The sequence below is a fragment of the Lagenorhynchus albirostris genome, chromosome 2 (assembly GCF_949774975.1).
Source record: "Lagenorhynchus albirostris chromosome 2, mLagAlb1.1, whole genome shotgun sequence".
Classification (NCBI taxonomy): Eukaryota; Metazoa; Chordata; class Mammalia; order Artiodactyla; family Delphinidae; genus Lagenorhynchus; species Lagenorhynchus albirostris.
The window spans coordinates 122028997-122052184 of NC_083096.1; the positions used below are offsets into that span (position 1 = coordinate 122028997).

General features: G+C 34.5%; 1 protein-coding gene across 2 annotated transcripts in view; it reads left to right on the forward strand.

The window, feature by feature from the left end:
* The window catches only part of LRRIQ3 (leucine rich repeats and IQ motif containing 3), a 213574-nt gene that overhangs the window by 25624 nt on the left and 164762 nt on the right, over positions 1-23188 (forward strand). For both annotated transcript variants that reach the window (XM_060142533.1, XM_060142534.1), the window contains exon 3: positions 13674-13807. In XM_060142533.1, the coding sequence (XP_059998516.1) occupies positions 13674-13807 (134 nt within the window). The remainder of the gene's footprint in view (positions 1-13673; positions 13808-23188) is intronic.

Consider the following 23188-nt stretch of genomic DNA (forward strand, 5'->3'; position numbering starts at 1 on the left):
CTTTTTTGTGTGTTGTAACAGTCCTTATTTTAAAGTCTATTTTGTCTGATATGAATATTGCTACACCAGCTTTCTTTTTATTTCCATTTGTGTGGAATACCTTTTTCCATCCTGGCACTTTCAGTCTGTATGTGTCTCTAGATCTAAAGTGGGTTTCTTGTGGACAGCATATATGTGGATCTTGTTTTGTATCCATTCAGCCAGTCTTTGTCTTTTGGTTGGAGCATTTAAACCATTTACATTTAAGGTAATTATTGATATGTATGTTCTTATTTCCATTTTGTTAATTGTTTTGGATTTGCTTTTGTAGGCCTTCTTTTTCCCTTTCCATCCTCTTTTGTTCTCTTCTTGTGATTTGATGACTACCTTTAGTGTTTTGTTTGGATTCCTTTTTCTTTTTTGTGTGTATATCTATTATAGATTTTTGGTTTGCAGTTACCATGAAGTTTTGGTATAGCAGTCTATATATTGTTTTAAGTTGCTGATCTTTTAATTGCAAATGTATTTTAAATATCCTGCATTTGTACTCTCCTCCTCCCATGCCTACTGGTTTTGATATCATATATATGTGTGGATGATTTCCTGCCTTTAGTGTATGTTTGCCTTTACCATGAGATTTCCCATGTCGTAATTTTCTTCTTTCTAGTTGTGCCCTTTTATTTTCCACTTAGAGAAGTTTCTTTAGCATTTGTTGTAAAGCTGGTTTGGTGGTGCTGAATTCTTTTAGCTTTTGCTTCTCTGTAAAGCTTTTGATTTATCTGTCAAATCTGAATGAAAGCCTTGCTGGGTAGACTATTCTTGGTTGTAGGTTTTTCCCTTTCATCACTTTAAATGTATCATGCCACTTGCTTCTGGCCTGCAGTGTTTCTACTGAAAAATCAGCTGATAGTCTTATGGAGCGTCCCTTGTATGTTATTTGTTGCTTTTGCCTTGTTGCTTTTAAGATTTTCTCTTTGCCTTTAATTTTTTGTCAGTTTAATTACTGTGGGTCTTGGTGTTTTCCTACTTGGTTTAATCCTGTATGGGGCTCTATGTACTTCCTGGATTTAGGTGACTGTTTCCTTTCCCATGGTAGGGAAGTTTTTAGCTATTATGTCTTCAAATATTTTCTCAAGCCCTTTCTCTTCTCCTTCTAGGTCTTCTATAATGTGAATGTTGGTGTGTTTAATGTTATCACTTTTTTTTTCTTTTTTCTGTGCCATGGCAGTGATTTCCACCGTTCTGTCTTCCAGCTCACTTATCTGTTCCTCTGCCTCATTTATTGATTCCTTCTGTGTACTTTTCATTTCAGTTATTCATTTGTTCACCTTTGTTTGTTTGTTTTTTATGTATTCTAGCTCTTTGTTAAACATTTCTCATATATTCTCAGTTTGTGCCTCCATTCTTTTCCATAGTTCTTGGATCATCTTTATGATCATTACTCTGAAATCTTTCTCAGGTATATTGCCTGTCTCCACTTCACTTAGCTGTATTTTTGCTGTTTTTTCTTGCTTAGTCTGGACCATATTCCTTTGCTACCTCATTTTGTTTAAATTTCTAATTGTATTTTTATTTATGTAGTAGGTTATTTATGTTTCTCAGCCTTGGAGAAGTGTCCCTCTGGAGGGGATGTCCTAGCAGTACACTCCCTTCTTGTCACCCAAGGGCCAGGGACCAGTTGGTCCTGTGGTAGATTCTGATCTGTTTGCGGACTCAGTTCCACGGGCTGTGGGATTGTAGTTTTCTTCCTTCTGGTGTCTGCCCTCTCCTGGATGAGTATGGTCTAGAGCCATGTGCAGGCTTCCTAGCAGGAGGGGCCCATGCCTGCTGACTGGTGTATGAGTCTGGGTCTTGGCCCTCTGGTGGGCAGCACCATGTAAAGGAGCATGTCTAGAGGTGGCTGTGGGCTCAGGAAGTCTTTAGGTAGCCTCTCTATTGATGGGTGGGGCTGTGTTCCCACCCCATTGGTTGTTTGGCCTGAAGCGTCTCCACACGGGAGCCTATAGGCTGTTTGGTGAGGCTGGCTGTTTGTGTGAATGATTCAAGCAAAATATCTGTCTCCAGCAAGAGTTCATGCAGATGCACACTTCTCAATATGTCCACCCCAGCTTTTATGACCCCAGAGAGAGCCACAGCTGCCCCCCATCATCCCATGAGACCCTCCAAGACAAGCAGGTAGGTCTGTCCCAGGCTCCTATGGAGTCACGGCTTTTGCCCTAGGTGCTGGTGCACATAAGATCTTGTGTGCCCCCTCCAAGGGTAGAGTCTCTGTTTCCCCTAGTCCTGTGGAGCCCCTGCAGTCAAGCCCTGCTGGCCTTCAAAGGCAAATTCTCTTGGGGCTCCTCCTCCTGATGCCAGGCCTGTAGTCTGGGGAGCCTGACGTGTGGGAGAACTTCTGCAATATAATTATTCTCCAGTTTGTAGGTGCCACGCAAGTGGTATGAGATGTGATTATATCGCAAGTGCACCCCTCCTACCATCTCTTTTTGGTTTCTCCTTTATATCATTGGATGTAGAATATCTTTTTTTGGTAGGTTCCAGACTTTTTTATTGATAGTTGTCCAGCAGTTAGTTGTAATTTTGGTGTGCTTATGAGTGGAGGTGAGCTCAGTGTCCTTTTACTCCACCATCTTGTCCCAGGACCATCAATATTCTATTAATAAGGAGGAAAGGAATATAGATTCTTAGAAGGCAGTTAATACTTTCTGTCACATGGTGAAAAAATTGAAAACGCGGTACAGGATTGATATTCCAAGGTAGAGATATTTAGCTCAAACACTTAACGTCTCTTTATTCTTAATTCCAATGTAAATTTCAAAAGAAAACTAAAACTGCATATATAGACATATAGTATATATAATTACCAAATTAATATTTTTAAATGAATTCATGCTTGACTTAATAGAGTAATATAGATTACATAATATTTGTAAATATTTAAAATGGTTTTGCTTTCCAAAAAAAAAGATAAAAGAGAAAATACAGTCAATATGAAATACAAAAACATTGTAAGACAACATATCAAAAGTAATACTATAGGTGTAAAAACTATATATTTACATTTATGAATGTGATATACATATAAGTAAATGTACATCAATTATAATTTTATTATAAATAAATGTAAAAACCAAAATCAAGATGTTTATTAGCAATATCATGTCCAAAACCAAAGTAATGCAGTAAAAGTAAAATGCTAAGCAAATATATATTAATTGGAATAAAGCAAAAGACTTAACATTAATCTTAATGTAGGATTCAGTACACAAAACGTTAAGTGGAATAAATAGGAACTGTTTCAGTTGATATAAAAAATAACAGCTACAATAAAGTTATTTTTGTTTGGGCATTAATGTACAAAATTGTATTATACAAAATATATAACAGAAATATTTTTGGAAATGTAAGACTAGATAGATAAAAAATAGTATAGGGCCAACATAACATATTTATCTTAATAAATTATCGTATTCAAAGATAATCATACTGGGCTTCCCTGGTGGCGCAGGGGTTGAGAGTCTGCCTGCCGATGCAGGAGATACGGGTTCGTGCCCTGGTCCGGGAAGATCCCACATGCCGCGGAGCGACTGGGCCCGTGAGCCATGGCCGCTGAGCCTGCGCGTCTGGAGCCTGTGCTCCGCGATGGGAGAGGCCACAACAGTGAGAGGCCCGTGTAACGCAAAAAAAAAAAAAAAAAAAAGATAATCATACTGTCATGGGGATGAAATGTACAGCATGGGAATTATAGTCAATAATAATATAATATCTTTGTGTAGTGACAGATGATAACTTGACTAATTGTTATGATCATTTTGTAATGTATAGAAATATTGAATCACTACATGTGTACCAGGAATTAATATAGTGTTGTAGGTCAGTTATACTTCAGAAAACAAACTCATAGAAAAAGAGAGAGATTTGTGGTTACCAGAGGCAGGGGGCTTGGGGGAGAGGGAATTGGATGAAGGTGGTCACAGTGTACAAACTTCCATTTATAAGATAAATGAGTACTAGGAATGTAATGTACAACATGATTAATATAATTAACACTGCTTTATGTTATACATGTTATAAAAGTTGAGAGTAAATCCTAAGAATTCTCATCACAAGGGAAAATATTTTTTTCTTTTTCTTTTATTTTGAATCTATATGAAATGATGAATGTTCACAAACCTAATTTTGGTAGTCATTTTATGATGTACATAAGTCAAATAATTGTGCTGTACACGTTAAACTTATGCAGTGCTATATGTCAATTATATCTCAATAAAACTGGAGGAAAAAAAATAAGGGTACAGGATTTCACATCTGGGAAGACAGAGTAGATGTTTCTCTTGTAAAGTACTGCTCAATTCCCTGGACATTATATACATTATATAATTACTATTTATTATATAAGGTATTATATAATGTTATATATTATAGAAATTCCTTGGACATTATATACAGAACAAACATAAAAAGACTATGAGTAATGAAGAGCAGAAACTTGTTCATTAAACAAATGAACCTGAGGAATGAAAATGATGGAGTGAGTTTGCTGTTTTTGTTTTTTTTCCTTTATATATCCTAAAATTTTAGCTGAAGAAGGCAGTAACCCAGAACGGCCAAAGGGTGCAAACAAAAAAACAAAATACCAGAAATACAAATAGAAGTATCCTTTCTATCCAAACAACCAAGAAACATTCAGTTTAGTAAAACAGATAACTTTTAGTCAATAACCACAGAGAGAAAACTGGTCCTTCCTGCACCCATCCCAGTAAAGCCTGAATGGAGATCCTGGACTTCCATCCTTGTGAGGCTCTAATGAGGCAACCCAACACCTATTGGGTGGTGTCAGAGGAGTCCTAATGGAGATCAGGACTTTCACAGTTGCTCAGCTATAACAAGACTACACCCATAGCAGTGTCAATGAAGAGCACATAGAAGTTGAAACTCCCACCTACACACAGAAGTAACAATGAGCTCTCCTGCCCAGCTGGGGGTTAGTAGGGGCTTGAGTGGTGAGGAACTTGGACTTCTACCTCCCGCTTGAAGTAACATGATAATGACTCACATTTCCCCTGCTGGAACAGTGTCAGACAAAGCCAGCTAAAACAGAAATTTTAAATAACAATGAAAGTATTATAATACAGAAATATCTAGGTTTCAGGCAAAAGTCACTCAACATACAAAGAACTAGAAAGATCTTAAACTGTGTGAAAAGAGACAATCAATAGATGCCAGCACTGAGAAGATAGAATTGTTAAAATTATCTGATAAATTTTAAGTAGCCATGATAAAAATACTTCAATGAGCAATTATAAACATGCTTGAAACATGTACATATAGGAGGCCTCAGCAGAGTAACAGTAGCGGTAAAGAAACAAATGGTAATTTGAGAACTCAAAAATACAGTAACCAAAATAAAAAGCACAGTAAATGAACTAAACAGCAGAATGGAGGGGAAAGATGACATAATGAAGGAAAGGAAAGATAGAAATTACCCAATATGAATAACAGAGAGAAAAAAGACTGAAAAAAAAGAACAGATATTCCACGCAAATGGAAATATATTCCATGCAAATGGAAACATATTCCATGCAAATGGAAACTGAAAGAAAGCAAGTGTAGTTATAGTAGACAAAATAGACTGTAAGCTGAAGACTGTAATAAGAGACAAAGAAGTTCATTATATAATGATAAAAAGGTCAGTACAATAAGAGGTATAACATTTGTAAATATTTACATACCCAAAATAGGAACACTTAAATATATAAATATTAAGAAACTTGAAGGGAGAAATAGACCGCAATATAATAATAGTAAGGGACTTTAATATCTCACTTTCAACAATGGATAGATCATACAGACAGAAAATCAAAAAGAAAAATTGGACTTAATTGTTAGAGCAGATGGACTTAACAGACATAGGAATTCTATCCAAGAGCAGCAGAATACACATTCTCCTCAAGCAAACATAGAACATTCCCCAGGATAGATCATATGCTAGGCCACAAAATAAGCCTTAACAAATTTAAGAAGATGGAAATCATATTAGGTATTTTTTCTGACCATGATAGTATGTAACTAGAAATCAATTACAAGAAGAAAACTGGAAAATTCACAATTATGTGGAAATTAAACAACATACAACAGCCAATGGATTGAAGAAGAAATAAAAAATATATATCTTGAAACAAATGAAAATGGAATGACAGCATAACTTATGGGATACAGCAAAAGTTGTTTTGAGGGAAGTTTATAGTGGTAGATGCCTATGTTAAGAAAAAAAAAGAACTCAAATGAACAACCTAACTTTACACCTCAGGGAGCTAGAAATAAGAAGAACAAATTAAACCAAAGTTAGTAGAAGGAAGGAAATAAAGAAAGATCAGGTGGAAATAAACAGAATAGAGACTAAAAAGACAACAGAAAAATAAGTGAAACTAAGAGGTTTTTTTTTTTTTTGGAAAAGATAAACAAAATAGACCAACCCTTTGTTAGACTTAAGAAAAGAGAGAGGACCTAAGTGAGTAAAATTAGAAATGAAAAAGGAGACATCAAAATTGATACCACACAAATACAGAGGATTATAAGAGACTGCTATGAACAATTATATGTTAACATATTGGACAACTTAGAAGAAATGGATAAATTCCTAGAAACATACAACCTACTAAGACTGAATCATTAAGAAATAGAAAATTTTAACAGACTGATTACTAGTAGGGAGATTGAGTCAGTAATCAAAAACCTCCCAACAAAGAAAAGTTTAGAACCAGATGGCTTTACTGGTGAATTCTACCAAACATTTAAACAAGAATTAATACCAATTTTTCTCACACTTTTCAAAAGAATAGAAGCTAAGCAGACACTTCCAAACTCATTTTACAAGGCCAACATTACTCTGAAACCAAAACCAGTTGAGGACACTACAAGAAAAGAAAATTACAGACCAATATCCCTGATGAACATGGATGCAAAAACCCTCAACAAAATATTAGCAAACCAAGTTCACCAATACATTAAAATGATATACACCATGATGAAGTGGGATTTATCCCTGGGATAAAAATATCCCTAACAAATGTAAGCATAAAAATCTATAACAAAATATTAGCACATACAATACAGCAATATGTAAAAATAAGTATATACCGTGAGCAAGTGGGACTTATTCCAGGTATGCAAGGCTGGTTCAATATTTGAAAAATCATTTAATATAATTCACCATATCAAAAGACTAAATTATATATATATATATAAAATATCATATCAATTCATGGAAAAAAAACATTTGACAAAATTCAACATCCATTCATCGTTAAAAAACTCAGAAAAATAGGTAGAGAGGGATCTTCCTCTTCTTTATAAAGAACATCAAGATAAAACCTACAATCAACATTATGCTTAATGGTAAAAGACTGAATGTTTTCTCCCCAATACTGGGAGCGAAGCAAAGATACCTGTTCTCATTTCTCTTGTCAACATGCTGCTGGAAAGTCTAGCTAGTGCAATAAAGTAAGAAAAGGAAATAAAAAACATACAGATGAGAAAAGAAGAAATAAAACTATTTGCAGATGAAATGATCACGTATGTGGAAAATACCACAGAATCTACCAAAAAAATCTCTTAGAACTAAAAAGTGAGCTTAGCAAGGCTGCAGGGTTCCAGGTAAACAAACAAAAATCAATCATATTTCTATGTACTAAAAATGAATACCTGGTCACCAAAATTAAATATATAATGTCATTTATAGTCACTCAAAAGTGAAATACTTAGGTGTAAATCTAACAAAATATGAACAGAACCTGATGGATAAAATATAGCCTTTTCAATAAATGTTACTTGGAACAATTGCGCGCGCGCGCGCACACACACACACACACACACACACACACACACACACAAATGAGCCTCAATGTAAGTTTCACAGCTCATACAAAAATTAACTCAAAATAGATCTTGGAGTTAAATGTAAAACTTAAAACTAAAATCTTTTAGGAAAACAAAACTGAAAGAAACCTTTGAGATCTAGGACGCGGCAAAGACTTAGACGTGATGCTAAAAGCACAGTGTTTAAAAAGAAAAAATGGTAAAGTGTACTTCATCAAACTAAAAAAATATATATATGTGCTCTGTAAAAGACCCTGTTAAGTGAATGAAAAGATAAGCTCAGAGTTGGGAAAAGTATTTGGAAGTGAACATTTTTTAAATGATAATAGGTACTTCAAGTGGTGGAAATTTGTGTAAAGTTTTTGTTCTTGTCTATGCTTTTCTTCTTTTCTAAAAAATTTATTGTGTTTTATTATTATGGTTCTAAATTTTATTTTGTTATCTAATGTTGCTTGATTCAGGTGAATTTTTTTTTTTTGATTTGTGAATTGACTATAGTGTGTTCCCAAAGTGTTTACCAGTGATCCTTAGAAATAGTTATAAAATAATAAAAAATCTTCCTAGCTTTTGTGGGGAGTTTCACACAGGTACTCACCATTTCATGTGACTGTTAAAGTGAATATATTACAGATGGAATAAAGAAGTGAAAACTGCATGTGTTAATTCTATTTTAAATAAATACTTGTGGGATTAGTATGATTTACATTTTTCAATTATGCTGAGAAAATCTGTGTCAAATTAGGAAATTCTGATACAAAAAAAACAAATGGAATAGAAAAAGGTAGACTTTAGGGACTAGATACATATAAAAGAAATAAAAACATGGAAAAAATAAAGAAAAAATTAAATACGTACAAATGTACTGAGAATATCAGATTAATTGGAAATCTCTTTATGTAATTACATGCAGTCTGAATGGAACGTAGTTTTAGATTTTTTTTTAAAGTACTCTTCCTGTTGGAACACAAAATACTCTCTTCCATCTGAGTCATTTTTACAAAAGTCTTTTCTTTTGAAATGCCTCATTATGCTTTATACCAGGGTTAACAGTAGCCCTATTTTCATCCCAGGGTTACAATAGCAAGTGGTAGAGTATAGATATTTCATTATTCTATCATCTGTTTTGTTGATTCTTGATAGTGTTTTGCCTAAGCATGCGTTGTCCTTCGTTAAGCTTTTACTACAATTCTTTAATTCCTTTCATTGGATTGAAAATATTAGTACTAATCATCTTTTATAGTTAATTTATTAATTTTTAAATTTTACATTATGTTAGTTTGGATAAATTGCTTAGTATATTCCTCTACTAATTTTTTAAGTATCAAATAAGGTATACAGAAGTCCTTAAACTGTTGACAGATAACGTTGTTTGGATGCTTGGAATGTTTTAGCACTGTTCTAAGTGCTTTACAAATATTTTCTCACAAAAACCCAGTGAGGTTATCTCTGTTTTACAGATGATGAATAGGGGACAGATGGGTTACTTACCCTAGATCACATAGCTAGCAAGTGGTAGAACTGGAATTTAAACCCAGGCAGTTTTTCTCCAGAGTCATCACTCACATAGTGGAGGAAATGCATTACTTTCCCTTAGAAAGTAGATACATCCATTTGTCCTCAGATATCAAATGGTTATGCCATTTTTTCAAGTTTGCAGTGATATCTTTATTGGCATTTTACTGGATAATTGTTCTAGGACATCATAAAACTTGAGTATTGTCTTGAGGTTACTTGTTTTCTGGCAGGGACACTAACTCCACCCACAGCTGATGATTATTCGTTTATCTCTTTAAAGAGATGAGTTATTCACACATTGGTGGGAAGCAGGACTCTGCTGTAAACTGCAGTGTGAGCTTAATGGTTCTCTGCTGGTGAGAACTGCAGCATCTGACCAGGACCACTTAAACCTAGTCATCTAAATTCCCTCCTGTATTCTTCTCCCTCCCTTCTTACTTATGCAATCAACCTCCCTGCTCCCAAACTACTATAGGGGAGCAAAAATAATTTTCTCTCTACTCTTCTGAGTTCTTGGCTGAGACCCCTGTAATATAAGACAGATTACAAGAGAAAAACAAACAGAAGTTTACTAACATTTATACCTCATGTATACTGAGAAGATACCCAGGGAAAAATGAGTAACTCCCCGAGGTGAGAATTCATGCTTATATACCATCTAAATAAGGAAAGGGAGGGAGGGTGTAGGCCTCTTATGAGCAAGTAAATTATTATTATTTTTTTTGGTACGTGGGCCTCTCACTGTTGTGGCCTCTCCCGCTGCGGAGCACAGGCTCCAGACGCGCAGGCTCAGCGGCCATGGCTCATGGGCCCAGCCGCTCCGTGGCATGTGGGATCTTCCCAGACTGGGGCACGAACCCGTGTCCCCTGCATCAGCAGGTGGACTCTCAACCACTGCACCACCAGGGAAGCCCCTATGATATAATCTTTTGTTTAAATGTTATCCTTTACTGGTTTCTGGTATAGTTGTGATTTCCTGTAATTTTATGGGTTTTTTTTTTTCATCACATTTGATCTCATGGTGTGTGTGTGTGCATGTGTGTGTATGTTTTTGTTTAGGGTAACAGGCTGAGGGTGGGGCAAAGTCCAGGGGACTAGGGGAAGGAGAGAGAATCTTAACCAAAGTTTGGTTAACAAGCGTTTTATTCCGACTGCTCAGTATAGACAAAGCAGTTAAACTAATCATTAGCAGGCAAAGAATGTGAATTTAGAAAGTCTGTGTCAGGGCCTTGTCAAAGACGAACAAGAGGGACGTTCATGGGTACAATCTAAGTAATATGGTGGAAGCGTTCTTCTTTGTATAAAACCATTTCCTGAAATAAAGGGTTAAGGAGATTTCTTAACCTTCAGTGTTTTCCAGGATCACAGGGCTCAGATAAAATTCACCATTGCCAAGTGTGACAAATAAGTTATTAACACAGGATAATATTGTAGAAGGATATTAAACTCAGATCAATGTCAAGAAAGGCTTCTTGGAGGAAAGAACTGAGTCTCCAAAAGACTAAGATAGTAAGATAAGTAATTGAGAAGGGCAGTCAAGAAACTGGAATGGCATGCAAAAAGCATTGAGGTTTGATTATCAGGTAGTTTTCAGGAATGCAAGTGGTTGAATATTGCCAGAATGGAAGGTATTATATATAGGGTGAAGGAAGATGAGATTGAGAAGGTAAGAAGGGACTAGATCAAGGATTTTGTGTGCCAAGTCAAGAAATTTGTAATTAATCTTTCAATCATATACCAGCAAAAATGCCATATCATCATATCATATCATTGCATTTTGAAAAGTTCGTTCTAGCAATAGTGCATATTATGATTTGAAGGGAGTAGGGAGTAGGGATTATTTCAGATATCAGGACATTTTTAGTAAGTTAGAGAAGTGATAAAGACATGCAATAAAGCAATGGTAGAGAACAGAAGAAAATGTAGAGATCAGATGCTTAGGATGTTGAATATATTGGATCTAGCAATATTTGGATATGAAGAAGTGAAAGAGAAAGATAGCCTGGGATGGTTCTAGGGTTTCTGGGTTAGGTTCATATGGGCAATAGCACCATCCACTAAGAGCATGTGAGAAAGCAGGTTAGGGAAGAAGATTCATGTTTGGGCAAGTTGAGTTTACAGGAATATCTTGTTTTATTGCACTTCACTTTACTGTACTTCACACATAATTCATTTATCACAAATTGAAGGTTTGTGGCAACCCTGCATGGAGCAAGTTTATAAGTGCCATTTTTTTTGACAGCATTTACTCACTTCATGTCTCTGTGTTACATTTTGGTAATTCTCACAATATTTCAAATGTTTTCATTATTATTATATTTGTTATTAGGATCTGTGATTAGTGATTTTTGATGTTTCTACCGTAGAAAGATTACAACTTGCTGAAGGCCCTGATGATGGTTAGCTTTATTAGCAATAAAATATTTTTTAAATTAAGGCATGTACATTGTTTTTTTAGACAATGCTATTGCACACTTAATAGACTACATTATAGTGTAAACATAATTTTTATATGTACTGGGAAACCAAAATATTCATGTGAGTTGCTGTATTTCAATATTCCCTTGTTTGTGGTGGTCTGGAACTCAATCTGCAGTATCTCCAAGGTAAGCCTGTAATTGGATAATCAGTATGACCATATTGTTCTGTAGCTCCAGAGAGAGTTCCTGCTTAAAGTGAGAAATCTGAGAGATAGCAGGACATAGGTGAGTGTTGGAGCTGTGGATTTGGTTGCAGTCATCTGGACAGTGTGTTCAGATTGAAAAAAGACAAAATGGAGAAAATCCTTTCAGTGTGACATTAAGTAGGGTATGGATAGGTCTTTAAAAAGTCCAGAAGTAAACATTAGTTATAGGAAAACCCAAGAGTGTGGTGTATAGAAGCCAAGGGAAGTGCTTCAATGAGAAATGTCCAATGATAATTTTGTAAAAGTATTAGATAGGATGATAGGGATAGACGTCAGTGGATTGAGATACAGGAAGAGAGAAGGTGGGACAGCAAATATGGAATTCTGTTTCAAGGACTCTTAATAAAAGTTAGATACAAAGGATGGAGGGTTGGGATGTGTATGATTATTTGTGTGTGTGCATTTTACAGATGGGTGAGACTACATCATATTTATAGGTGAGACATAGGGACAGTAGCAGGGAAGTAATTGAAAACAGGGAGATTAAACTTAACCATGATGGAGAGCCAATCTTGGACAGGAAGTGAGATACTTCTTGATTTAAGATTAAGTAGAAGTTGCTTCTATTCAGTTTAGATATATAAGAGTTAAGTGGGAATATAGTTAAATTTGTAGGGAAGGGAGGAGTGTTAGTTGATAAAGTTCAGACTTGATAGTCCTATATTCTCTATGAGAAGGAAGCAAGATGTTTAGTTAGTGCTAGGGAAAAGGCTTTATAGAGAATAGTACTGAAGGTTTACAGTAGCTCCTGTTGGAAACAGAAGCAAGCCAGGGCCAAAAGTAAAGGATTTGCTAATTAGCAATGAATGTTTGTAAGTATAAATCTGAAGTAGTATTAATCTACAAGGCTTTGTGATTTTTTTTTTGGAGCTGATTAAGTGTATATGTAGTAAAGGTATATTTTTTTTAAACATGATGGGGTTGATAATTTTCAGAGTAGGTACCTTACAAAGAAATGTGTTAGGTTTTTAATGCATAATTTTTACATTCAAGACATAACTAGAGTGGCTTTTTCTAGCCAGTCAGATGATCAGTAGGATATGAGGAGTCTATGATCCCCCAAAAAAATTTGCAGGAACAATAATCTTAGAGATAATTTCTTTAAAGGCAATATAGAATATCTTTCGCCAGGGGAATGTGCTGTCTTCCAGTAAAAGTGTGCAACATTCTAGTTAAGATGCCACAAAGTTTTGAACTACTGTAAGTTGTTTTATAAATCCATCATGCATCAGTTTCCTCTGTGATGATCCACAGAATACTTTTAGAGTTTCATTGGATGTCTATTCATGCCATTATCTTTCAGAGATCAATGTGATTATGGGCAAAATTTTATAACTATGATAGCAGATTGTGAGAAGAATCTAGAATGGAGAAAGTTATCCTCATTGATCTTGCATTTTTTTTGTAGAGAATTAAAATTATTTGGTGCTACTAATTCTTGGTCTTCTGATCTAATAAAAATAGATATGAAAATAGATTTATTATTTAACTGTTATGTGTATAATAAGATACCCATGAATGTTTTAATAGTTTATACCATCAGACTACCAAGTTAAACTATCTTTTGGAAATACTTTCATGAGCTATAAATATTAAATATATTTTCTTTATACAGGGATCAACCTATGAGAATGAAATTGATAATATCAAAGTTATTATTTCAAAAATTAATGAAATTCTGGCTCATAACTCGCCAGTTTTGATTGTTCAAAGATGGATACGTGGTTTCTTAGTTAGGAAAAAAGTGAGGTATGTTTTATTTTCTTCACTATTTGAATATTAAAAGATGATAAAAAGACATTTCTCTAATATATGCTTTTTTGTATTCCCTGTCAAAATGGTACTTTATAGACTATTTAAACTAATTTTTAGGAACACACCACAGATTCTATAGTAATATAATATTCAGCATAATCAAAATTTGATTCTCTTATTTTTTCTTTTAAATTGACCATATAAATAACTAATCATTAAAGTTTTTATTAATCATTGAGTAATTCTGATAGTTATTTTAAATTAAACTTAAAGACATTAGTCAAAAATATATATTACATTTCTCTCATGTAATGGGATATAATAGAAATATAAGCCATGTACAACATGAGAGAAATATAAACCATATATATATATATGTGTATGTATATATATATATATGAGGATTTTGCATTTTGTTTGAATATGAAGATAGTTTTGCCAAAACATCTGGTACCACATCAGTCTACATTACCCTTTGATTAATGCTTTTTCCTCTCTCTTTGTTCCTTACATCCCTTTCGGGTAGCTGACATTTTACAAACAGAGGAAAACTTTTCCTATAAGAATCTCTTAACATTGTACTTGGGGAGATAAGATAGGATACTCTGTCATCAATTTATTTTAGTCATGACAAACATCAAACATATGAAAAAAGAAATGAACATTCTCTTATAGTTTATTCTCAGATACTAAATGGGAGAATTCATAAGATAGAAATAGAACATGGCCCTGAAATATAGGTAGGATTAAATAGATCTGGAGCTGGCAAATAGACATTCCCTGAGAAAGAAAGATTAGGACATTTCACTGAAATGATATTCAACATTCTGTGGTAAGACAGAGGGTATGTTCTTATGTGTTAGCCTGCATGTGCTAAATCATAGATGGCAATAGCCCTGATTAAGAGAGATAGTATGAGAGAAAAAACTGAACATAATATAGTGCCTGCAACTTCTGAGGATGAGGTTCCATATACTTTTCAAACCAAGGTCAAAGTGTGAGAGAGAGTGGGTTCATCAGTGGGGGAAAAGTAAAGTGATTTGGAATAAAAGATGTGAAAAGAATCAGGCAATTGCTAACAGGTACGTATTTATTTAAAATATTATTTCTATCTCATATGTTCCATTTAAATTAAGTATGCATTTTCTGTGAAATAAACATCTAATTAAAGGGATTTGTCTTTAGTTTATGCCCCTGGGACTGAGTTTTTCTCTCTTAGAATCAAATTTCCTTTGATATTCCTGTAACATGAGATAAAAACTTTGTACATGGAAACAATATCTGAAAATTCAGCATGCATGAAAAGAATTTGAATGAGCTTTGTGGAGAGAAATGTCAGTAGTAATAATATGTCACAGTGGTTCAATACAGACTGACTTGAATTCTTTTTCTCTTTAAAATGCTGTTCCATTAGGCACATTACTTAACTACTCTGGGCCTGAATTTCCTCATATGTTACATGGTAGAGAGCAGGGACTAATAGCAGTACTTAGTTCGCTGCTTGCTTATGAGAATTGAGATCATGAATATAAAGCACATAGCATCTGGCAAATGTGGATATTACATTCTTATTAGCTGCTATTTAAAAAATATTATTATTGCTGTTCTTCTACCTTATGCTCTCTGCATTATATGATTTTATGGGAAACTTACTCTTTCCTTGGATTTCTTGCTCCTTTCCAATTACATTTACCACAGCATGCGCAGAGCAATCTTTCAAAATTATAAACCTAATCTTATTCACCAACCTAAAAATCCTCAAGTTGCTCTCAATTTGTTTAGGGATAACTATTGTCATATTTGCCCCTGCAATGTTTATCACATACTTTCATTATCAACACTTACAATACTGAATTGAAGTTGTCTGCATAATTATCTATATCTCCAAATGTACTACATACTCTGTATCTATAGTATATAACAGAGTGCTTGACACATGTTAAATGCTCAAAAAATATTTGCTGAATTGATGAATATATTAATAAATAGAGAGACTGTGCAAGGTAGAATAAGAAAAATATTTCTGGATTCATTTGTGGAAAAGCAAAAACAGGAACATCTAAGAAACATGCAAAACTGCCCTGAGAGGTGCCTGTGGATTCCTCCAACCTAAAGCTCCAAGTTAGTAGTCCTCTCATATGTCTATTTCTAGCAATGAGAAATGTCTTCCTAGGTGCAAATATTTTGTACTCTGCTGGAAATTTGTTCACTTAAACTGGTTGTAATTTTATATACAGCCTTGAAGTACTGTCTAAATTTAGAAAATTATTATGATTAATGCTGTTATCTTTTTTTTAACATCTTTATTGCTTTAAAATGTTGTGTTAGCTTCTGCTATATAACAAAATGAATCAGTTATATGTATATGGGGATATATGTATACATGATGCTGTATCTTTTGAAGTGGTATTATTCTAATGTAAATGATATGGTACAAGGGAGGCATACTTTTATTCTTAGAATGAAATATTAGGATCAGATTGGCAGCCTCCTAAACCTAAGTAAGGGTAACTACACTGAGGTCACAAGGAGGATTATTAGTTGGGTCAATGGGATGTAAAAAAAGGTAAAAGAATGGAAACAAACATTTATTGAATGTGTGGTGTATGCAAATTGGTATGCAAATACCATGTTAGGTATTTTAATCCACTTTATATCATTTAGTACAGCAGAGCTTTTGAGTTTGTCCTGTATTTTCTATCTTATGGATGAAGAATTAAGAATTTAAACTTGGTTGAGAGGTTGGGATATGTATCCAGTGGCAGACAGCTATGGTGTATTGGATATTTGTGGTCAGTTATAAAGAGATGAAACGGCGTATGTTAAATCTACAAGTGTTACGTTCTTTTGTTTAACATAGCCCAAACTCTGTGCTCTTTTTACTTCTATTTCTGAAGACCTGAAAACAGCTATTTTCCAAAGAGCCCTAGTATTTTTAGTAGGGAATGGTATTTAGGAACCAAGGTCTGGGCACTAAATGTGTTCATTGCTACTGGAGTGTCATGGTTCTTAGGCTATTTCAGCAGACAGAATAGAAAATGGATTTTTTAAATCATAAATTCAAATTTCTAATGCTAATCCAACACAGAAGGTTCTTCACTGCCTTCTTCTTTCCATATTACACTTCCCTTCTTCCACCATGTGAATTCTGGTTGCTAACATTATCAGTAATGTTACTCATTAGCTGAATGCTAATAAACACAAAATAGTTTCAGGATTACTATACATAAACTACTATCAACAAGAAACATTTAATAAAGTTAAAACGTGTTAAAGGATTTTTTTGTCTTTAGATTGGAGATATATAGTTAAAATAATTGTTTTTTAAAAAATAATTGTTGAATGGGTACTTAGTATAATCATAGTATATTAGTTCCTTATCTAATGATTTTATTTCTTTTTAATTTTTAAAATCTTTCTTATTTTCATCTTCCATTTCTCTTAGGGTATTTTCTGTTATGTTCATTATAATTATCCTTCTCCTAGGTTAGTATTTATTTATAAAATGAGTTTTAAATGTCTTATTCTGAGCCCTATCATGGCATTTCTAAATTAGTCTAATTCTAGTTTATGTGGTCTTGTATGTCTTTTATAATTTTCTTGACACCTTTTAGTTTACTTTTTAAAATAAGACTATTTTATTTTAGAGTAGTTTCAGTTACACAGAAAAATTAAGCAGGAGGTACAGAGATTTCCATTATACTCCCAGCCCCTGCCCATGCATAGCCTCCCCCATTATAAACATTCCCTATCAGAGTGGTACATTTTTTTTTTTAACTGATGAACTTACACTGACATACCATAATCACCCAAAATCTATAGTTTACAGTAAACTCTTCGTATTGAACATTCTGTGAGTTTGGACAAATGTACAATGACATATATCCATCATTATGGAATCACATTGTTTACTTTTACTGCCCCCTAAAATCCTCAGTCCTCTGCCTAGTCACCCCTATCCCCCTCTCTAACTCTGTCAACCACTCATCTTTTTATTGTCTCCATAGTTTTGCCTATTCCAGAATGTCATATAGTTAGAATCATATAGTATATACCCTTTTCAGATTGGCTTCTTTCATTTAGTAACATGGATTTAAGATTCCTCTGTGTATTTTCATAGCTTGATAAGATAATTTCATTTTAGAGCTGAATAATACTACATTGTCTGGATGTACCAGTTTCTTTATTCATATACCTCCTGAAAGATGTGTTGATTACTTCCATATTTTAGCATTTATTAATAAACCTGCTATAAACATCGATGTGCAGGTTTTTTTGTGGACAGTTTTCTGCATCTTTGGATAAATACCAAGGAGCACAATTGCTGGATTGTATGGTAAGATTTTGTTTAGTTTTATAAGAAATTGCCAAACTCTTTTCCAGTGGCTATACTATTTGCATGCCCACCAGCAATGAATGGGAGTTCCTATTGCTCCACATCTTCACCAGCATTTAGTGTTATTGTTCTGGATTTTGGCATGTGTGGTGGTATTTTATTGTTGTTTTAATTTGTATTTCACTGGTGATATATAATGTGGAGCATCTTTGCATATGCTTATTTGTCATCTATATATCTTTTTGGTGAGATGTCTGTTAAGGTATTGGCTTTTTAAAAAAAATGAGTTCTTTGTTTACTTCTTGTTGAGTTTTTTTTTTTTTCTTGTTGAGTTTTAAGAGTTCTTTGTATATTTTGAATAACAGTTCTTTTATAGATGCCTTTTTCAAAAATTTGCTCCTAGTCTATAGCTCATATTCTCATTCTCGTAACTTTGTCTTTTGTGGAGCAGAAGGTTTTTAATTTTAATGAAGCCGAGCTTGTCAATTCTTTCTTTCATGGATTATGTCTTTGGTGTTACATCTAAAAAGTCATTGCCAGACCCAAGGTCATCTAGGTTTTCTCCTATGTTATCTTCTAGGAGTTTTATAATTTTGCACTTTACATTTATGTAATAGATCCATTTTCGAGTTAATTTTCATGAAAGGAGTAATTTCTGTGTCTAGTTTTTTTGTGTATTCATGTTCTGCACATGACTATTTTAACATCATTGGTTGAAAAGACTATCTTTGCTCCATTGTATGGCCTTTGTTCCTTCATCAAAGATCAGTTGACTATATTTCTGTCTATTTCTGAGTTCTCTGTTCTGTTCCATTGATATATTCTTTTGCCAGTACCACAATGTCTTGATTACTGTAGCTTTATAGTAATCTCGAAGTTGGGTGGTATCTCAGTCCTCTAATTTGTCCTTTTCCTTCAACTGTCTTAGCTATTCTGGATTTTGTACCTCTCAATAGAAACTTTAGAATCAGTTTGTCAATACCTACACAATAACATGCTGGTATTCTGCTTGGTATTGCACTGAATATATAGATAAGTTGAGAAGAACTGATATCTTGTCTATATAAAATCTTCCTATCCATGAACATGGAATATCTCCTATTTATTTAGTTATTTGCTTTTGTTCCTCAGATTTTTTTAACATCTTTATTGGAGTATAATTGCTTTACAATTGTGTGTTAGTTTCTGCTTTATAACAAAGTGAATCAGCTATACATATACATATATCCGCATATAGAAAAGTTTTTAAAAAGTTCTCCTTGGGGCTTCCCTGGTGGTGCAGTGGTTGAGAGTCCGCCTGCCGATGCAGGGGACACGGGTTCGTGTCCCGGTCCGGGAAGATCCAACATGCCGCGGAGCGGCTGGGCCCGTGAGCCATGGCTGCTGAGCCTGCGCGTCCGGAGCCTGTGCTCCGCAACGGGAGAGGCCACAACAGTGAGAGGCCCGCATACTGCGCAAAAAAAAAAAAAAAAATCTCCTTGTGCCTAAGAAAATAATATACCTTATTGTGGATAGTTACAAAAATATAGAAAGCTACAAAGTTAGATTAAAATTTCCCTTACCTTATCATGCAGTGATAACCACTTTTTTCCCCCATTTTTAATTATTTTTTAACATCTTTACTGTAGTATAATTGCGGGGTTTTTTTTAACATCTTTATTAGAGTATAATTGCTTTACAATAGTGTGTCAGTTTCTGCTTTATGACAAAGTGAATCAGTTATACATATACATATGTCCCCATATCTCCCCCCTCTTGTGTCTCCCTCCCAACCTCCCTATCCCACCCTCTAGGTGGTCACAAAGCACCAAGCTGATCTCCCTGTGCTATGCGGCTACTTCCCACTAGCTATCTGTTTCAGTAGTGTATATATGTCCATGCCACTCTCTCACTTTGTCCCAGCTTAATCTTCCCCCGCCCCATATCCTCAAGTCCATTCTCTACTAGGTCTGCATCTTTATTCCCATCTTGACCCTAGGTTCTTCTATTTTCTTTTTTTTTCTTTTTAGATTCCATATATATGTGTTAGCATACGGTATTTGTTTTTATCTTTCTGACTTACTGCACTCTATATGACAGTCTTTAGGTCCATCCACCTCACTACAAATAACTCAGTTTCGTTCCTTTTTATGGCTGAGTAATATTCCATTGTATATATGTGCCACATCTTCTTTATCCTTTCATCTGTTGATGGACATTTAGTTTGCTTCCACATCCTGGCTATTGTAAATAGGGCTGCAATGAACATTGTGGTACATAACTCTTTTTCAATTATGATTTTCTCAGTGTATATGCCCAGTAATGGGATTGCTGGGTCGTATGGTAGTTCTATTTGTAGTTTTTTAAGGAACCTCCATAATGTTCTCTATAGTGGCTCTATCAACTTACATTCCCACCAACAGTGCAAGAGGGTTCCCTTTTCTCCACACCCTCTCCAGCATTTATTGTTCGTAGATTTTTTGATGATGACCATTCTGACTGCTGTGAGATGATATCTCATTATAGTTTTGATTTGCATTTCTCTAATGATTAATGATGTTAAGCATTCTTTCATGTGTCTGTTGGCAATCTGTATATCTTCTTTGGAGAAATGTCTATTTAGGTCTTCTGCCCATTTTTGGATTGGGTTGTTTGTTTTTATGATATTGAGCTGCATGAGCTGCTTGTAAATTTTGGAGATTCATCCTTTGTCAGTTGCTTAATTTGCAAATATTTTCTCCCACTCTGAGGGTTGTCTTTTCGTTTTGTTTCCTTTGCTGTGCAAAAGCTTTTAAATTTCATTAGGTCCCTTTTGTTTGTTTTTGTTTCTATTTCCATTTCTCTAGGAGGTGGGTCAAAAAGGATCTTGCTGTGATTTATGTCATGGAGTGTTCCTATGATTTTCTTTAAGGGTTTTATAGTATCTGGCCTTACATTTAGGTCTTTAATCCATTTTGAGTTTACTTTTGTGTACAGTGTTAGAGAGTGTTCTAATTTCATTCTTTTATATGTAGCTGTCCAGTTTTCCCAGCACCACTTATTGAAGAGGCTGTCATTTCTCCACTGTATATTTTTCCCTCCTTTATCAAAGATAAGGTGACCATATGTGCATGGGTTTATCTCTGGACTTTCTATCCTGTTCCATTGATCTATATTTCTGTTTTTGTGCTAGTACCATACTGTCTTGATTACTGTAGCTTTGTAGTATAGTCTGAAGTCAGGGAGCCTGATTCCTCCAGCTCCATTTTTCTTTCTCAAGTTTGCTTTGGCTATTTCAGGTTTTTGGGGTTTCCATACAAATTGTGAAATTTTTGTTCTACTTCTGTGAAAAATGCCATTGGTAATTTGATAGGGATTGCATTGAATCTGTAGATTGCTTTGGGTAGTATAGTCATTTTCACAATGTTGATTCTTCCAAACCAGGAACATGGTATATCTCTCCATCTATTTGTATCATCTTTTAATTTCTTTGATCAGTGTCATAATTTTCTGCATACAGGTCTTTTGTCTCCTTAGATAGGTTTATTCCTAGGTATTTTATTCTCTTTGTTGCCATGGTAAATGGGAGTGGTTCCTTAACTTCTCTTTCAGATTTTTCATCATTCGTATATAGGAATGCAAAAGATTTATGTGCATTAATTTTGTATCCTGCTACTTTACCAAATTCATTGATTAGCTCTAGTAGTTTTCTGGTAGCATCTTTAGGATTCTCTGTGTAGAGTATCATGTCATGTGCAACCAGTGACAGCTTTACTTCTTCTTTTCCAATTTGAATTGCTTTTATTTCTTTTTCTTCTCTGATTGCTGTGGATAAAACTTCCAAAACTATGTTAAATAATAGTCATGAGAGTGAGCAACCTTGTCTTGTTCCTGATCTTAGTGGAAATGCTTTCAGTTTTTCACCATTGAGGATGATGTTGGCTGTGGGTTTGTCATATATGGCCTTTATTATGTTGAAGTAAGTTCCCTCTATGCCTACTTTCTGGAGGGCATATCTGGAGCGCATATCATAAATTAGTTCCCTCTATGCCTACTTTCTGGAGGGCATATCTGGAGGGCATATCATAAATTGGTGTTTAATTTTGTCAAAAGCTTTTTCTGCATCTGTTGAGATGATCATACGGTTTTTATTCTTCAGTTTCTTAATATGGTGTACCACATTGACTGATTCATGTATATTGAAGAATCCTTGCATTCCTGGGATAAACCCCACTGGATCATGGTTATGATCCTTTTAATGTGCCGTTGGATTCTGTTTCCTAGTATTTTGTTGAGGATTTTTGCATCCATGTTCATCAGTGATATTGGCCTGTAGGTTTCTTTTTTGACATCTTTGTCTGGTTTTTGTATCAGGGTTATAGTGGCCTCGTAGAATGAGTTTGGGAGTGTTCTTCCCTCTGCTGTCTTTTAGAGGGGTTTGAGAACAATAGGTATTAGCTCTTCTCTAAATATTTGATAGAATTTGCATGTGAAGCCATCTGGTCCTGGGCTTTTGTTTGTTGGAAGATTTTTAATCACAGTTTCAATTTCAGTGCTTGTGATTGGTCTGTTTATATTTTCTATTTCTTCCTGGTTCAGTCTCAGAAGGTTGTGCATTTCTAAGAATTTGTCCATTTCTTCCAGGTTGTCCACTTTATTGGCATACAATTGCTTGTCGTAATCTCTCATGATTCTTTGTATTTCTGCAGTGTCAGTTGTTACTTCTCCTTTTTCATTTCTAATTTTATTGATTTGAGTCTTCTCCCTTTTTTTCTTGTTGAGTCTGGCTAATGGTTTATCCATTTTTTTATCTTCTCAAAGAACCAGCTTTTAGTTTTATTGATCTTTGCTGTTATTTCCTTCATTTCTTTTTCATTTATTTCTGATCTGATCTTTATGATTTCTTTCCTTCTGCTACCTTTGGGGTTGTTTTGTTCTTCTTCTCTAATTGCTTTAGGTGTAAGTTTAGGTTGTTTATTTGAGAGGTTTCTTGTTTCTTAAGGTAGGATTGTATTGCTATACACTTCACTCTTAGAACTGCTTTTGCTGCATCCCGTAAGTTTTGGGTCGTCATGTCATTT